General features: G+C 58.0%; 6 protein-coding genes across 6 annotated transcripts; 4 read left to right on the plus strand and 2 right to left on the minus strand.

The window, feature by feature from the left end:
* Positions 1–1,018: 1,018 nt before the first annotated feature.
* UV8b_06543 (uncharacterized protein) lies at positions 1,019–1,381 on the plus strand (the record flags this gene model as incomplete). Its single annotated transcript, XM_043144040.1, has 1 exon — positions 1,019–1,381. One exon carries the CDS (start codon positions 1,019–1,021, stop codon positions 1,379–1,381), a length of 363 nt encoding a protein of 120 aa, XP_042999975.1.
* Positions 1,382–2,109: 728 nt separating this feature from the next.
* On the plus strand, positions 2,110–5,247 carry UV8b_06544 (uncharacterized protein; the record flags this gene model as incomplete). The annotated part of the gene is made up of 3 exons (XM_043144041.1): positions 2,110–2,238; positions 2,426–4,997; positions 5,090–5,247. The coding sequence occupies 3 exons, from the start codon at positions 2,110–2,112 to the stop codon at positions 5,245–5,247; spliced, it is 2,859 nt and encodes a 952-aa protein (XP_042999976.1).
* A 2,114-nt stretch (positions 5,248–7,361) lies between these two features.
* On the minus strand, positions 7,362–7,745 carry UV8b_06545 (uncharacterized protein; the record flags this gene model as incomplete). Its single annotated transcript, XM_043144042.1, has 2 exons — positions 7,362–7,422; positions 7,492–7,745. The coding sequence occupies 2 exons, from the start codon at positions 7,743–7,745 to the stop codon at positions 7,362–7,364; spliced, it is 315 nt and encodes a 104-aa protein (XP_042999977.1).
* Positions 7,746–8,294: 549 nt separating this feature from the next.
* UV8b_06546 (uncharacterized protein) lies at positions 8,295–9,848 on the plus strand (the record flags this gene model as incomplete). The annotated part of the gene is made up of 3 exons (XM_043144043.1): positions 8,295–8,439; positions 8,530–8,864; positions 8,976–9,848. The coding sequence occupies 3 exons, from the start codon at positions 8,295–8,297 to the stop codon at positions 9,846–9,848; spliced, it is 1,353 nt and encodes a 450-aa protein (XP_042999978.1).
* An 800-nt stretch (positions 9,849–10,648) lies between these two features.
* UV8b_06547 (uncharacterized protein) lies at positions 10,649–11,648 on the plus strand (the record flags this gene model as incomplete). The annotated part of the gene is made up of 3 exons (XM_043144044.1): positions 10,649–10,657; positions 10,742–10,830; positions 11,018–11,648. The coding sequence occupies 3 exons, from the start codon at positions 10,649–10,651 to the stop codon at positions 11,646–11,648; spliced, it is 729 nt and encodes a 242-aa protein (XP_042999979.1).
* A 408-nt stretch (positions 11,649–12,056) lies between these two features.
* UV8b_06548 (uncharacterized protein) lies at positions 12,057–14,492 on the minus strand (the record flags this gene model as incomplete). Its single annotated transcript, XM_043144045.1, has 1 exon — positions 12,057–14,492. The coding sequence occupies one exon, from the start codon at positions 14,490–14,492 to the stop codon at positions 12,057–12,059; it is 2,436 nt and encodes an 811-aa protein (XP_042999980.1).
* Positions 14,493–14,894: the final 402 nt, after the last annotated feature.

Below are 14,894 nucleotides of genomic sequence, written 5' to 3' on the forward strand. Positions count from 1 at the left end.
GCACATGCATGCATGCGACGACGAGGTACGAGGGATGGGACCAGACACGAATCGAACCGCAAACTCCAGACTTGTAAAGAAGGACCGAGTCGCACCGTACTTGCTGCTATGTAAAGGTCCAGCAGTCTGGTCTGGTGCCATCAGGCAACCAGAGGGCCCAGCCCTGTCCCGGAACGTATGTCGTCTCGTGTTCCAAGCAATTCCAAGCGTGCTCCAGCGTCCCACAAGCACCGTGACCACAGCTCTACGGGGCTTGCAAGATCCAGTCCGGCGGCGCAGATTAGACTCTCGTAGTCAATGTCTAGTGTAGAAAGTAATGGCCTGGGCTGTGCTGGACGGGCCACTCCCCTGGAACCACCCCAGCCAGGCCCCATTATTGATCGTTTCATCCCGTCAATCGTCAATCGACCAGTTGACCCTACTCGGTACCCAGACGTCTCTATGATGCTGTCAGGCGCCCATTCGTCGCCAGGCCAGGAAGAAACAGAACAACCTCTCGCGCGCGAGGTTCATGTCCCTGACCACTGACCACCGATCACTACGTGGCCACTGACTACCAGCCGCTCGCTGACCAAACCAGACCCAGCATGTTGTTGCCTGTGAGCTGCTCATTAGACGCCAAGCCAAGTCTTTGGTCGACTGCCCATTACGGGGTGTGGAAAAGCATCACGCTTCCATGTACCGTGTACTTACCCACTATGGCGCAATCTTGCACCTGCTCTTTGTTCATGCTACCTTTCCCCCCTCCCCGCCGCTTGCTGTCCAGACTCGGGTCCTGCGCTAGTCCTAATATATCCAAGTACTGCGAGGTACCTGCATGGCAACGACCACGCCCCCAAGACCTGGGATCCTCCAAAAGGGAAATCAGTGGATTTAGAGGCTCCATGCATGTCGACTCCTCCACCTGCAAAAGCCCCAGTGGATCCGTCCACTCCTCCTGTACTCGGTACGCCCGTATCCAGCGCAACTGCCCGGCACCTGGAGAACTTGGTACATTGACAGAGGAGAGAGAGACTCAATGGCGTCCCAGGCGCTCCTCGACGTTGGTCACTCCAGAGTCTCCCTCTCACGCGCCATCCCGCAACTAGGTTGCGCAACCACGGAAGGACCAGCCTGCTTGCTTATCCAGTTCTTATCTGCGGCCGTACCCAAACCTTGGGTGGTGGTGGGGCCCCTCGTCCGTCTTGCGTCTACGGCCTGGTCTCTCTCGACAACATCCCAGGCCTACATCCTTCCCCCATCCCCAGGCTGCCATCAAGGTGTGCTGCTTTCTCACGACCGCGCAACTGCTCAGACAGCAAACTCCCCGGCCGGCTTCTTGTCTTTGGGCCTGAAATCCTCACCTTGTGCTTCGGACGGAATACAAGCTGCCTCTTTGTAGCGACAGGGCTGCCGTCCCCATCGCCGTCGCCATCGCCGTCGCCGTCGCCGTCATCGGCAGCCCGTCTGTCTCCGCCGTGTCTGTCTTTGTTAGTCACCTCTCCGAAGCCTCGCTCGCCCGCTGCGTCGAGATCCTCGATTTTTGCAGCAACCTTCCAAGTATGCCCCCTCCCCTCCCCCCCCCCCCCCACAGCTCGGCTCCGTGGAAAGCATTGCCATCTCCGTCCTTGCTGCCTTCTCTCGGGGCCCCCATTCTGCGTCCGTCTACGCACCCAGTCGGCAGGGGACCATCATTTCGTTGCGTACTAACCGCTCGTCCTGCCTGACAGATTTCGCTTCCCTGGGCCCCTGTCGGAAACTTGGCCGCCGCCCTCTACAGCATCAATCATCATCCTTGGCCTCGCCCCCCCCCCCCCCCCCCACCATCTTGTCCACTCACACTCACACTCGCCTTGCTAGTGGCCTCCCCGACTTGCTTCCTTATACGTTCTGTATCTTCCCTCCATATCGCACACCTTCTCTCTCTTTCTCTTACACACACGCACACACACGCACACACACACAACCCTTGGATTCCTTCTCCAAATCCACGCCCGTCTTGCCATCGGGGTGCCGAAATCGTTTGAATGAAGACGCCAGACTTCCTCATCGAGTCCCCGATCTCCTAGGCCCACGGCCTCATACCGGCATCAGCTACCTTCCTGTCACTGTCAAATCCATCAGGAAGTCATGGCGAGTCGTCAAGATGGATCGTCCATCTCCTCGAGGAGGTCCAACGGGCGTGCTATCGGCCAGTTCGTCATAGACAAAGAGATAGGCAAGGGTAGCTTTGCGCAGGTTTATATGGGCTGGCACAAGGTGCGTTTAGCAGATGACAGAGGTGGCCAAGCAGCCGGAAATGTGGCATGAAGTAACTCCTGATGCCACCAACCTGCAACTGGCAGTGGCCACGGTCTTTTTGTTCACCGCTGCCGCTCTTGCCCTCTCATGTCCCGTGTTCTGATTCAACTTGCTGCCGTGCTTCTAATCTGACCCGTGCCCATAGGAATCGAAAGCCGCCGTTGCTGTCAAATCAGTCGAACTCGAACGGCTGAACAAGAAGCTCAAGGAAAACCTGTACGGGGAGATTCAAATCCTAAAGACTTTGCGGCACCCCCATATCGTGGCGCTTCACGACTGCCTTGAATCTTCTACCCATATCAATCTGATCATGGAATACTGCGAGTTGGGAGATTTGTCTCTGTTTATCAAGAAGCGAGATAAGCTGTCAACGCATCCAGCGACGCTCGAAATGGCTCGCAAATATCCTAGCGCACCCAATTCCGGCTTGCACGAAGTCGTCATCCGACACTTCCTGAAGCAGTTGACGAGTGCCCTGGAATTTCTCCGAAGCAAAAACTATGTCCACAGAGACGTGAAGCCGCAAAACTTACTACTGCTCCCGTCTCAAGCTTTCAGGAATCAGCGAGCTCTGCCCATAATGACCGCGAGCCAGGACTCGTTAATACCCGTTGCGGGCTTGGCTTCGCTACCAATGCTCAAACTCGCCGACTTTGGCTTCGCAAGGGTATTGCCATCCACCTCGCTTGCCGATACGCTTTGCGGATCTCCATTGTACATGGCCCCAGAGATACTTCGCTATGAACGGTACGATGCCAAGGCCGACCTGTGGTCTGTGGGCACGGTCTTGTATGAGATGGTGACTGGCCGCCCTCCATTCCGGGCACGGAATCACGTTGAGCTCCTTCGCAAGATAGAAGCTGCCGAGGATGTCATCAAATTTCCCAGAGAAGTCATCATCAGGCCCGAGATGAAGAGCCTTATCCGCAGCCTTTTAAAGCGGAGCCCTGTCGAGCGTCTCAGTTTTGAAGCTTTCTTTTCCCACCCTGTTGTCACTGGCGATATTCCCGGTCTTGTGGATGACGACGTGCCCACGCCACCGAAGAGAGAGCTGCACCCCATTCCTCAAGGCCAAGAATTCCCCCCCTCATCCGGGAGCACTGCTGCTCGGCGGTCCGACGCAAACGCGCCGCAGCAGCGGGGTCTGTCGCAGTCTCCGCGGGAAGCCGCCCCGACATCACCACCACCATCACTGATGGGCAGTGCTGGAGATGGCCGACACAGGAGGCAACCTGCGGATATGCAGCGACCTGGAAGCTCCCCCCGCGCGTCTGAAACCGGTCTCGGCATTCAGCGACCATTGCCTCAGCACGCCTTCTCCATGCCGAATCACCCCCGAGTCACGCACAGATCCTCTCGGGAACAAGTTGCTGCACGAAGCCAGCCTGGCCGCGAAAGCTCACGACCCGGGGTCATCAGGCAATCATCCAGCAGCAAACAATTGGCGGAGCAAGAAAAAGCGGCGCAAGATGTCATGTTTGAGCGGGACTACGTGGTGGTGGAGCGGAGACATGTCGAGGTTAACGCGCTGGCCGATGAGCTTGCTGCGAATGAGAAGTTGGCCGGGTACGATTCGGGCCCGCGTTCGACAGCAATGGTGAGACGCAGCACCCAGCAAGGGGCTCCAAACTCAACCACGGGGGCCATACCGACTCCTTCCTCGCGCACTGCCCTCGTAGCACAGGGCCGAGCGGTTCAGGATCGCAGGTCCGCGTACGAAAAGGCGCTGTCTGCCAGTCCCGGCTCAGCATCGAGTGCCATCTCCAAGGCCATTCAAGATGCGAGCCTGCGTCTGTTCGGCTTCAGAGTGGCTCCGGTTCGGGGAAACGGCCTCTCTCCACCCATGTATATGCCATTTCCAGCATATCCGACCCCGTCGTCCCCAGGCGGGCTCATTGGGGATGGGAAGAGCTCGCCGCCGGCAGATGAAGATGTGAGGACGAAAGAGACCATGGCCGAATACGCCGAGAGAAGCGATTGCGTGTACGGCTTTGCCGAAGTCAAGTACAAGCAACTCGTCCCTTTGGCGCCCTCGATGGATCACGGCCTCGGCGGCGTTGCTGTCGATCAGGTGTCACAGGACGAAGATGACCTTACGGCTGAGGCCGTGGTCGCGCTCTCGGAAGAAGCCCTGGTACTCTACGTCAAGTCTCTCACCCTGCTAGCCCGGGCCATGGATATTGCCAGCGTTTGGTGGACCAAGAAGAGCCGAGCAGAAGGCAGCAGCGGTGTTTCCGCCGTCGTCGCGGAGAACGTTGCCCAAAGCATCAACGCAATCGTGCAATGGGTCCGGCAGCGATTCAACGAGGTTTTGGAGAAGTCGGAGATTGTCCGCATGAAACTGACAGAGGCACAGAAGCTGTTGCCGGAGGATCATCCAAGTCATCCGTCCAATCAAGGAATGGAATCCGTATTGTCTCCCTCAGGTTCCGCGACGAATCAAGTGTTTCTCACGCCAGGCATCAGTGCCGAGAAGCTGATGTACGATCGCGCCCTCGAAATGAGCCGCGCCGCTGCCATTGACGAAGTCACAAACGAGAACCTGCCGGGATGCAAGATCTCGTACGTGACTGCGGTCCGCATGCTCGAGGCTGTGCTCGAAAACGATGACGACGGAGCTTCTCGGCGGCTGCCTTATGGCAAGGAGCCGGCCAGAGGCGCCGGCAGGGAGTCTGCAAGCGATCTGGATGGCGACGAAGAGGCTCATGTGCGAAAGAGTGAGTTGCCGAGGGAGTCTTTGTTTCTATATCTTATTGGGGATCCCCTGGGTCAGATGTGAAAAGAGCGCCCAACTAACTAGCGAGCACAGTGATTCACATGATCAAAGGCCGCCTTGCCGCAGTGGCCAAGAAGCAGCAAATGATTGCCAATGCCAACAGCAAAGAACACCAAGCGCAGCTGCCTGCTGCTCGCCACGGAAGTGGCGACGTTACACCGCGCAGCGTACCATCGCATGGATCAGCATAAGAATTGCCCTCGCAGTAACGGGGATGGGTTCTACAGGACAAGGCCCCCGGGAGGAGAACCGCGCACAGCACGGAGGAAATAAGTAAGCGATATAAGAGAGATTGCAAAAGCGGCCTCGCGGCCTCGCGGCCTCACGTTTCTACATGCTGGGGATACGCCGCCTTGTTTTACCATGCACTCTTGCCGCGCACCTTTTTTTTTTTTTTTTCCTCATTTGCTTTTTACTCGCCTCTCTCTCCCCCCGTCCTTTTCCTTTTTTTCTTCTTTCTTTTTTCCTCCTCTTTCCCTTCACATCAAGGCGTTTTGGATGTTTTATAAGCAGCCGTGACATATGCTCCAAAACCAAGAGTGGGCAAGTTTTGTTGGTCATTTCCTGCCAGAGGTTGTTTCTATGGTTTCCACGAGAACTAGGGCTCTTAAAGATCATGACTCGGCGTTTTTTTTCTTCTTTCTTTCTTTCTTTCTTTCTTTCTTTCTTTCTTTATTACGAGAATTAAATTGATGATGATCCAGACACGACTCTGCATAGCCCGGATTTGCGGGTCAAGCGGCACAGGACTGATGATGATGGCTGGTCGATTGACTACCAGGCAGGACGTTTTGGCATAGTTGAACCGTCATTGTGTTTGCAGACGACGGGGAGCGTTTGGGAGGTGTATTAGGCTGGCGGCCATCTCAGTTCACAGCGCTCACTCTGTTTCTGCAATGCATTTTCGTGTAATGGCTGAGAACACACGCGGCGTGGGGAGCGCCACTGAGGATAGCTTTTGAACCTGCTCACCATGTTGGCTTGGAATAAAACAGACATAGCAATGATGAGGGGGCTGCCCGCTGAGGATTAGCACGGCAAGAGTCCGGAGCTTGATGCTTCGGTCAGTGTCGTAAGGGAGAGCATTGACTCATTCGCGACGGTTGCGCAGGTTGTGCAGGATGTGCTTTGAGATGTCTTGACTTGCAGAAGCAACAGCCAGTCAATGAACCTGCCGGCGAGACGGCCTCCCGCGCGGATCCACGACGAGCAGGCCTTTTTTGGAAACCGACTGGAATGCCAGGCATGGATGGATGGATAAGTTGAAATGGTTGGCGAGGCAAGCGAGGCACACGCGCTCGGGGCGACACCGGTTGTAGATGACCCTGCAGAAGACCAATGCTTGTGTTTCTCGCTTATCCCGGCGGCGCCGAAGAGGATCTTTGTCGACGGCCATTGAGCTGCCTTTGCTTGGTTTGTTGTCAAGGTCCCATGGTCCATCTTATACGGCCGGTTCAGGTTCAAGACGACTGCGAGGGGAGTTGAGCGCCGAGGCTCGGCGACCCGACTCTAGTTTGACTGGTGTTCTGAACGAAAAATTGGGCAGGATTCATCTTTCAGCAGCACCAGCAGCACGGGCAGCACGGGCAGCACGGGAACCAGGAATCATTCAATGTTCCTCTGCCTTGGCCACGCACCTCGAGGTATGTACAGTAACTTGCGGCCAGGGCCTCGGCGATACAGTGCGTAACCACCATCCGCTCATTTTCGACACTGTACGTCGGCAATGGGTGGGGTCTGAATCTGGGCAGGGGCACTGCAGCCACGTGACTATAGCGGGCTTCTTGCCCTACATCGGATGGGGACTTTGCCAAACATTTACTCCGTACAACGTTCCCCCCTCCCCTTCCTTTGTTTGCACCTCATCCAAGCAACGATTCTCATCCACGAACAGGTTAGTAAAATCACTTGGCCGGTGCGCATCGCACAACGGCCTACCTACCGCTTGGCCTCTTCAAAGGCTTGCCGCAAAATACCACTACCATTCCCCCCCCCCTCTCTCTCCCAATGGCGGTTTCCAGCCTGCCCTGCGACTGTGCTGACTGACGTGGCAGATAGTTCCAAGATGAGAGCCAAGTGGAGAAAGAAGCGCGTTCGTCGCCTTAAGCGAAAGAGAAGAAAGATGAGAGCGCGATCGTAAGTGCCCTGACCTGATCCCAAGTCGCCTGCCCGCATTGCGTTGCATGGCGTTTGCATTGATGTTTGGTGGTGTTTGTGTCGATCTGCCTGGAGAGCTGCTGCTAACAACCGCCGCAGCAAGTAAACGCCTCGCCCTTTTACCTGACTAGACACATCTGTCATGAAGTTACGATTGGGCATGCCTAAAGAATGAATTCAAGCGAAAAGCTGGGATTGGGTCACGGCAGCTGGTTGGTCACGATGGGGAGATGAGTACCTTTTTTTTTTTTCGAAGGAAGGAAGGAAGGAGGGATCACGTCGATGGTGGTTCAAGTGGCCAATTCGGGCTGTGATGTTTGGCAGGCATGATGAGAGATGTGTATGAATGAGACAAGGACGGTCGGGTACAAGAACGGCGTTCAGGGATCGCCCCAATAGAAGCAAGCTGTAAAAGGACGCCCGGTGGGAACGAGACTAGCGCGTCTAGGACAACGGAATGGCAGAATTTGCTTTCTAAACGTGAAACATGGTGTTGAATGTGACGGATGATTCCTTGTGGGTTTTTTACCATTTGCTGCCCCTTTTTTTTTTTTTTTTTTTTTTTTTTTTTTTTTTTTTTTCTTATAAATCCTTTTCAAAGATTGTGTGCCTTTTTGGAGAAGGCGATTGTACAAGAGATTGATTATCTTCGACATGTTTGCTATGTCGGTTCGTATTCCTTGACCCTCGCCTGGACTCTGTGGCCCACCCAGATGTGCTGCTACTGTTTATTTTGCTCTGGGAAATTCTGTGGTGGTGCACTGCACTCATCAGTGCTGTTTACTCCGTAGTCAGGTTCCCTTCACCCCAAGTGACGTCGCGTCGTGCAGAGCTGGCTGCCACACAGCTGCCACACAGCTGCCACCAGCTGCCACTCCATCCATATCGCATGGTGGGGCGGCTCAAAAAGTTGTTTCACCGCCCCCGGGTAATCGGCGGGGCTTTTTGATTTCGCCAAATTTTTAGCGGCAACGTCCCAACTCAATGCCGCCCCCAAAAAAGTTGTCCTCCAACAGTTCGCGGACGACAAAAAGATTCAAAACTGCCCACTTCCCTGCCGACCTGCGCAGACCCGTTCGCAATGGCCGACGCCAGCAACAAGAAGCGCAAGAGGGACGACGGGGCACCTCCGAGCCAGCCAAAGAAAAAGGTTGCGCTGCATGTGCCGGGGTCGAGGGTTGCCGTGTCCTCGCTTCTGCAGCCCAAGACTTGTCCGCCGATAATAGGTAAAGGCGGCATTCCAAAACTGCCTCCAAAGCCAGGCACTGGTGATGATCCGTGCCCTCCCTCTTGCTGACTTTTTGCCTCTTGCTCAGCTACCGCTCCTGGCCTACAGGTTCCACGAGATGCCGCCTTTCACTTGTACCAGTCCAGACAAGGATCACGGGCCGAGTCGAACGAGTCGAACGGGTCGAAAAATGCCGGCACGCAGCAAATTCTGCTGCACTCCACCTCGCACCCGAGCTTGGACTACACGGCAAAGGAAGAGGGCAACAGGGGCGCGGCCTTGGGCGTCCGCCATTTCGTCGCCATTTACGACGCCAAGTCGGGCAAGCTCCAGGTGGTCGAGGCGAAGAAAATGGTGGTCCGCGGCGCCGTTCGCGCCAAGCAGGCGCCCGCCTCGGCCATGGGCGAGGTCCAATCCCAGCCGGTGAGTTGGGGGGGGAAATTATTTTGCGCCTTGCCATCCCAGGGCTTTGGGGGGGAGGGTTTCCTTGGTTTTCTCGGGCTTCTCTTGCTAATCAATGCACCCCCGTTGCAGAGCATGACGGACCGTCGTGCCGACCTGGGCCAAACGTTTGGCACCAAAAAGGCCAAAAAGGCCCTTCGTGACACCGTCATCAACGCCATCGCGCCGCAGAGCAAAGGCGGCGATGCCGAGGCGAGAATTGACGATGCCGGGAGAGCAGTGTTCCAGGCCGTCGGCCAGGCCACCAGCAGGATGGCCACCCGGGAAGCGCTCCAGGCGGCGGTTGACGCGGCCAAGCCCGTGCCGCGGGCCAACGTGGATGCGCAAGCCGTCGAGGACGTCTACGACCCCGAGGCCATCATCGGCGCCGACGTGCTCAACCTGGTGCCGGTCCGGGAGTGGCAGGAAAAGGCCGAGCACAAGGAGAGCATCCGGACCATCTCGCGATTCGTGGCCGCGAGGGTCAACGCCCTGGCCACGGCCACCAGCAAGGACGCCGTGACGCGGCTGAGGGTGCTGCGATACTACAACCTTGTGCTCACCTTTTACCTGGGCACCAAGCCGGGGAAGCAGCGCGGCACGCGCCTGGTGGCGCCGCGGGAGAAGCTGCGGGAGCTGCTGGCGCCGGCGCCGGAAGCCGTGGTGGAGAACATCCGGCGCAGGTTCTCGGACGCCGGGGTCGTGCGGAAGTACCACCTGGACCTGCTCATGGCCTACTGCTGCGTGCTGGCGTGCATAGTGGACGGTTTCGAGGTGGACACGCAGAACCTGCGGGAGGACCTCAGGCTGGACCAGAAGACCATCAACGGCTACTTTCACGAGATTGGCGGCCGCGTCAAGCCCGTGGGCAGCAAGGCCGAGGGCGGGCGGCTCACCCACGTGGGCAAACTCGCGCTGCCGCTGAGGTTTCCCAAGCAGCGGCAGATGGCTCGTCGCCGGAAGTAGGGGGAGGGGCGCCGTCTGTTGTCTGTTGCGTCTGCCCTTTGCGTCCTTTGCGTCCTTTGCGTCCTTTGCGTCCTTTGCGTCATTTCCGTCATTTCCGTCATTTGCTCCATCATTTGCTCCATCATTTGCCGGCCGTGCGATGGAAAGGAACATGAAAGACTTGAAGAAGAATAAAGTGCGACGCAGCTGCGAGTTACTTGTTCTTTTTTTTTTTTTTTTTTTTTTTTTTTTTTTTTTTTTTTTTTAAAAAAAAAAAAGCTGAGCATGGGAGCGGCGTTTGAAAGGGCTTGGATTTGATATTTTCTCTGTTTTTTCCCTCTTCCTCTTCCTCCTTTTTCTTTTTTTCCCTTCCCTTCCCTTCGAGCCGTGTTTTTCCTGGAATTCTCGCTAGCTAGCTAGGCTCGAGGCGTTGCGAAGCCGGCTGCAACTGCGCGAGCGCGGCCCCAGTAACCAACCACTACCTGATGAAGCAACGCTCTGCCAGGGTGTCTTTTCTGCCTGCATCGCACGGCGCACCCCGGGGGGGGGGGGACGCGTCTAAAACCCGCTCGGCAAGTTCCGGCGCCTGCCCTTGCCGCCGAGCAGCCGAGGCACCCCACAGCCAACGTGCAGAACCCCCCCCCGCGTCCCGGCGGCCCTTGGGCAAGTTTGCCGGATGCGTTATGATGTGATGTGATGTGATGTGACATGACATGACATGACATGATACGTTGAACCATTTGCATCGATTCCGCCATTCTTCACCTCGGCCGCGCACGTCTTGCCCGTCCTGCCCGTCCCTGTTCCGTTCAATTCCCGCCATGGCCGTCGTCAGCGTCGAGTATCGCGGCCGCGTGGCCGTCGTCACCATCGCCAACGAGAAGAAGCTGGGCGCGCTCTCCCAGATGCAGTAGTACGACCTGGCCACCAAGCTCAACGAGGTTGCCGCGCGCGCCGAGGTGTTTGTCACCGTCCTCGTCGGCACGGGGCGCTTCTTCTCCGCGTAAGTCGCATGTCCCGCCCCCGCGCCTTTGCCTGTCTGTCTGTCTGCCTGTCTTGTCTGTCGGCTCTGCCCCGGCTCCGCGGCGCCGCGACAAGACAGCACCCCCCCCCCCCCCCCCCCCGGTCCAACCAACTCCCCCCCTGCCCTGTCTGGTTTCTAAATCATCATCCCCCCCCCCCCCCCCCAGCGGCGCAGACATCTCCTCGCCCCGCGAGTCGCCGTCCCTGCCCGCCGACGCCCACCGGCTCTGGCTCCAGTCCTTTGTGGCCTTCAACCTCAACGTCACGCACGCCTTCGCCCACCACCCCAAGGTCCTGGTCGTCGGGCTCAACGGCCCCGTCGTGGGCCTGTCCGCCGCCCTCGTCGGCTGGGCCGACTTTGTCTACTGCGCCCCGGGCGCGTGGCTCCTCACGCCCTTCTCGACGCTGGGCCTCGTCGCCGAGGGGGGCGCCTCGCGCGCCCTGGCCGCCCGCCTGGGCCCCGCCGCCGCCGCCGAGGCCCTCCTCATGAGCAGGCGCCTCGAGCCGCAGCGCCTCCTGCAGTGCGGCTTCGCCAACGCCGTCTGGGACGACGTGGCCCGCGGCGACGACGCCGCCTTCCGCGCCCGCCTGCTGCGCGAGGTCGACGACTGGCTGGGCGAGCGGCTCAACGGCGAGAGCATGCTGCGCATCAAGAAGTTGCTGAGGCGGCCCGACGCGCTTGCCCACGACGCGCAGAACGTGCGCGAGGTGTTTGCCGGCCTGGACAGGTTCGTCGAGGGCGTGCCGCAGGCCGAGTTTCGCAAGCTGGCCAGTGGGGAGAAGAGACACAAGCTGTGATGGTGAATGGTGAATGGTGAATGGATGAATGGTGAATGGTGAATTTTGAATGGATGAATGGCACTGCACCGGGGGGGGAGTGCTTGTATTAGCTCCAATGTGCAAGGCGAGTTTTTTTTTTTTTTTTTTTTTTTTTCCTTCTCGCGCTGCTGGCGTTCTTTTCTTCTCCTTCTTCTTCTTCTCGACTATTCGGTTGGCCATTCGGTTGGCTATTCGGTTGGCTATTCGGCTTCACAAAGGCGCGTGAGCGGAGAAACAAAGAGTTTAAACCCGCTGCGACGGAACGCATCAACAACAGGGGCCAAGTAGATAGTAAGTAGGCAGACAAATAATCGCCCTGGTTTTTTGCAATTCGTCGCGTCTCGTTCCGTGGCCCCGGCCCCGGCCTCGGGTTCTCCTCCAGTTCCTTCACGCCAGCAACCCAAACAGCAGGTTGACGCGCCCCCAAAAGTCGCCGGCCAGCTTGGCGATTCGCTGCCTCGGTGCTTCGTCTAGCCCGCTGCGCTGCCACGCCTCACGCTCCAGCTCGTCAAAGCTGCTTGAGGCTGGCCCTGGGGCATTCCCGATGCAGCATCGCAGCAAAGATATGTCAAAGAGCCACTGCGTACACACTTCCTGGGCCGTGCTCGCAGGCGCTGCTGCATCATCAGGTTCAGCCTCTCCGCCCCCCTCCTGTACCTCCCCCTGCCCCCTCTCCTTCTCCTTCTCCTTGTCCTTCTCGTCGGGGTCACCATCCCGGGCTGCCGTTGCGCAACCGACATGCTCGAGTTCCCTGCGCCACGCATCGACCAGCCGTCTGCTCAGCTGCTGCTTCAGCTCCCGAATCGCCGCAGGCGTCCACAGGTCCACGCCCAGGTCCGTCATGGACAGTGACAGGTCGCGCAGGAAATGAAACAGGGCCGGCGACGGTTGGCTCGGAACGGCTGGGTCGCCCTCCCACAGCGGCTTCATGGCGACGCCCCTGTCGGACAATCCGCTCGAGATGAACTCTTCCGCTGCCGACTGCGACGCCGTCGTGGCCAGTCGGCTGTGCAAGGCCGGCACCAAGGCCAGGCCAAAGTCACGGAGCCCTGCGCGGTCGGGGAGCTGTGCCCGGATTTCGCGCACCACTCTGACGAGGTAGATGGCCTTGGCGCCGCTCGACGCGCACCCCCCGGAGTGCTGGGTCCACAGCTTCTGCAGCTGGGCTTCCACGTCTCGGAACGATTGATCGAGCGACTCGTTGAATCTGCCCTGGAGTCGGCTCGGATCCTCTTGGCTGAGAGCCTTCTGTCTCTGCTCAATCGTCTCTTCGTCTTCAATCTCCTCGTCATCGTCTTTATCCCATCGTTGCTTCCTCACCCGTTCCACGGCCGCCTTGACGTCGTCCACAACGTGGAACCAGCATCGGTAGCTGTGGGCAGCCCTTGAGACGGCGTCGTTGCGACCGTGGAGTCGTGAAATCACCTCCCCCACGAAAGATGCTGCTCCATCAGACAGGGCGCTGTCGTAACCTTGGTCGTCCCAGAGACTCTTGTGCTTGTCAGAAACACCCTCTCGCCAGCCTTCGAGCGTGGCCTTGACCTCGGATCCCACAAGCCGCAGCTTGGCCGCCTTGGCATCCGCGACGCACAGGAGTCGCGCGTTGATGGTCTCGCGCAGCTCGTCTTGCATTTCCTGAGGATCCAATCCCTTTGCTCGTCCGCCGTCTCGTATCCAGAGTTGCAGTACCTGTCTTCGCAAGTCGATGATGGGCTCGAGGTCAGCCATGTGACGGAGCGTCTTTTTCAATCCCGACATGACAACTCGGCCTCCGTTTTCGGCAAAGCTGGCCAGCATCTCCCGCGCTTGCTTGGCGCTCAAGTCGTCGTGTGGGATAAAGGGAGTAAAGTCTTGGATTTCTTCGCCGCAGCTCCGTCCGTAAAGATCCAGGCGCAGCCCTTCCAGTTGCTGGAGGGACGCGTCCGCCAGCAGCCTTTGGCTCTTGAGCTGCGCCAACGCCTGCGGCAGCTTGGCGGGAATCAATGCCTGCACATCCAGAAGGGTTTTCGTGTACAGCCTCAGGCTACGAACCACGTCGTCCGTCGTGGTGCCGGCGACGGTGGGAGCCTGGCTTTCGTCCGAGTCCATCTTCAGAACAACCTCCATGGCCCTTGTTCTGACGCGGATAAAATGGGCAATGGCATGTTTGGCGCCGGAGCTGTTGGCAAGGCTGTGGGCGCAAAGGGCTTTCGTCACGCTCCCCGTGCCAGAGCGCTGATCGGTATTCTCCAGCAAGCGCTCGACGCTTCTTTGGATCCTCCGCCGCAGCGACTCCAGCGTGCTGCTCGCGGCTTCCACCGCCTGCCGGCCATTTCCGGCCGAGGCGTCTTCTTTCAGGCTTTTGACAAGCAATCGACTGATGACAAACACCTTGGTAGCCAGGACCAGCGTGTCCGCCTGCTTCTCATGTTCACGGCCAACGCCGCCGCGACCCTTGAGGATCCTCCCAGCCACCAGCCCGCACAACTCGAGCAGTTTCCACCGGGCTGTGCGGTTCGTCCGGGCATCTCTTTCCCCCGCGGAAAAATTGGACAGGCCCGTGATTTTGGAGGAGATGACGCTTCTCCCGCAACGGCCGCCCATCCGTCCTAGCACATCTTGTACCCGTTCATTGTCGCCTCGCATTTGCACAATGACGTCTGCGGTGCCTAAAAGCTGGCGGTATGAGCTGCCGACTCGTGTGCGCAGACGAGCAGCCTTCTCCTCGATCTGGCCGTGGAGCGACTTGTGGATGGATTTGATCTGTGGCAGAGTGTGGTTTCCCGAGAAAATGTCGGCAGAGCATGCAAATGTCGCAGGATCGGGAGCCTTGGGAGACGACATTTCAGCCAACGATGACGTTTACCAGCGAGATGTTGGCAGCTGCAGCGTGGAGGGGGAGGACTCAATCATCGAGTTGAAGGTAGAGGGCACATGAGTTGGGGGGGGGGGGGGGGGGGGGGGGTTTGACGCGGGCGTGCAGTTGGACAGATGATCAGACGCGGATTCGTCGCTGTTGAAGGACGAGGAAAGAAGGTCGAAGTTGATGGAGGGACCGAGTCCGAGTTTGGCTGAGCTGTGCTGTGGTGGGGCGAATTAGACTTGGGGTGTGTGTGACCCTTGCAAGTAACCGGTAAACACCACACAATCTTGGATCATGAATGACAAGGTCTCGCAGATCCGCATTTCTCAACCTCATCAAGGACGGCTTGGTGTGGAAAATATTTTTTTTTAAAAGAAAAAAAA

This window comes from Ustilaginoidea virens, chromosome 5 (genome assembly GCF_000687475.1).
Source record: "Ustilaginoidea virens chromosome 5, complete sequence".
NCBI lineage: Eukaryota > Fungi > Ascomycota > Sordariomycetes > Hypocreales > Clavicipitaceae > Ustilaginoidea > Ustilaginoidea virens.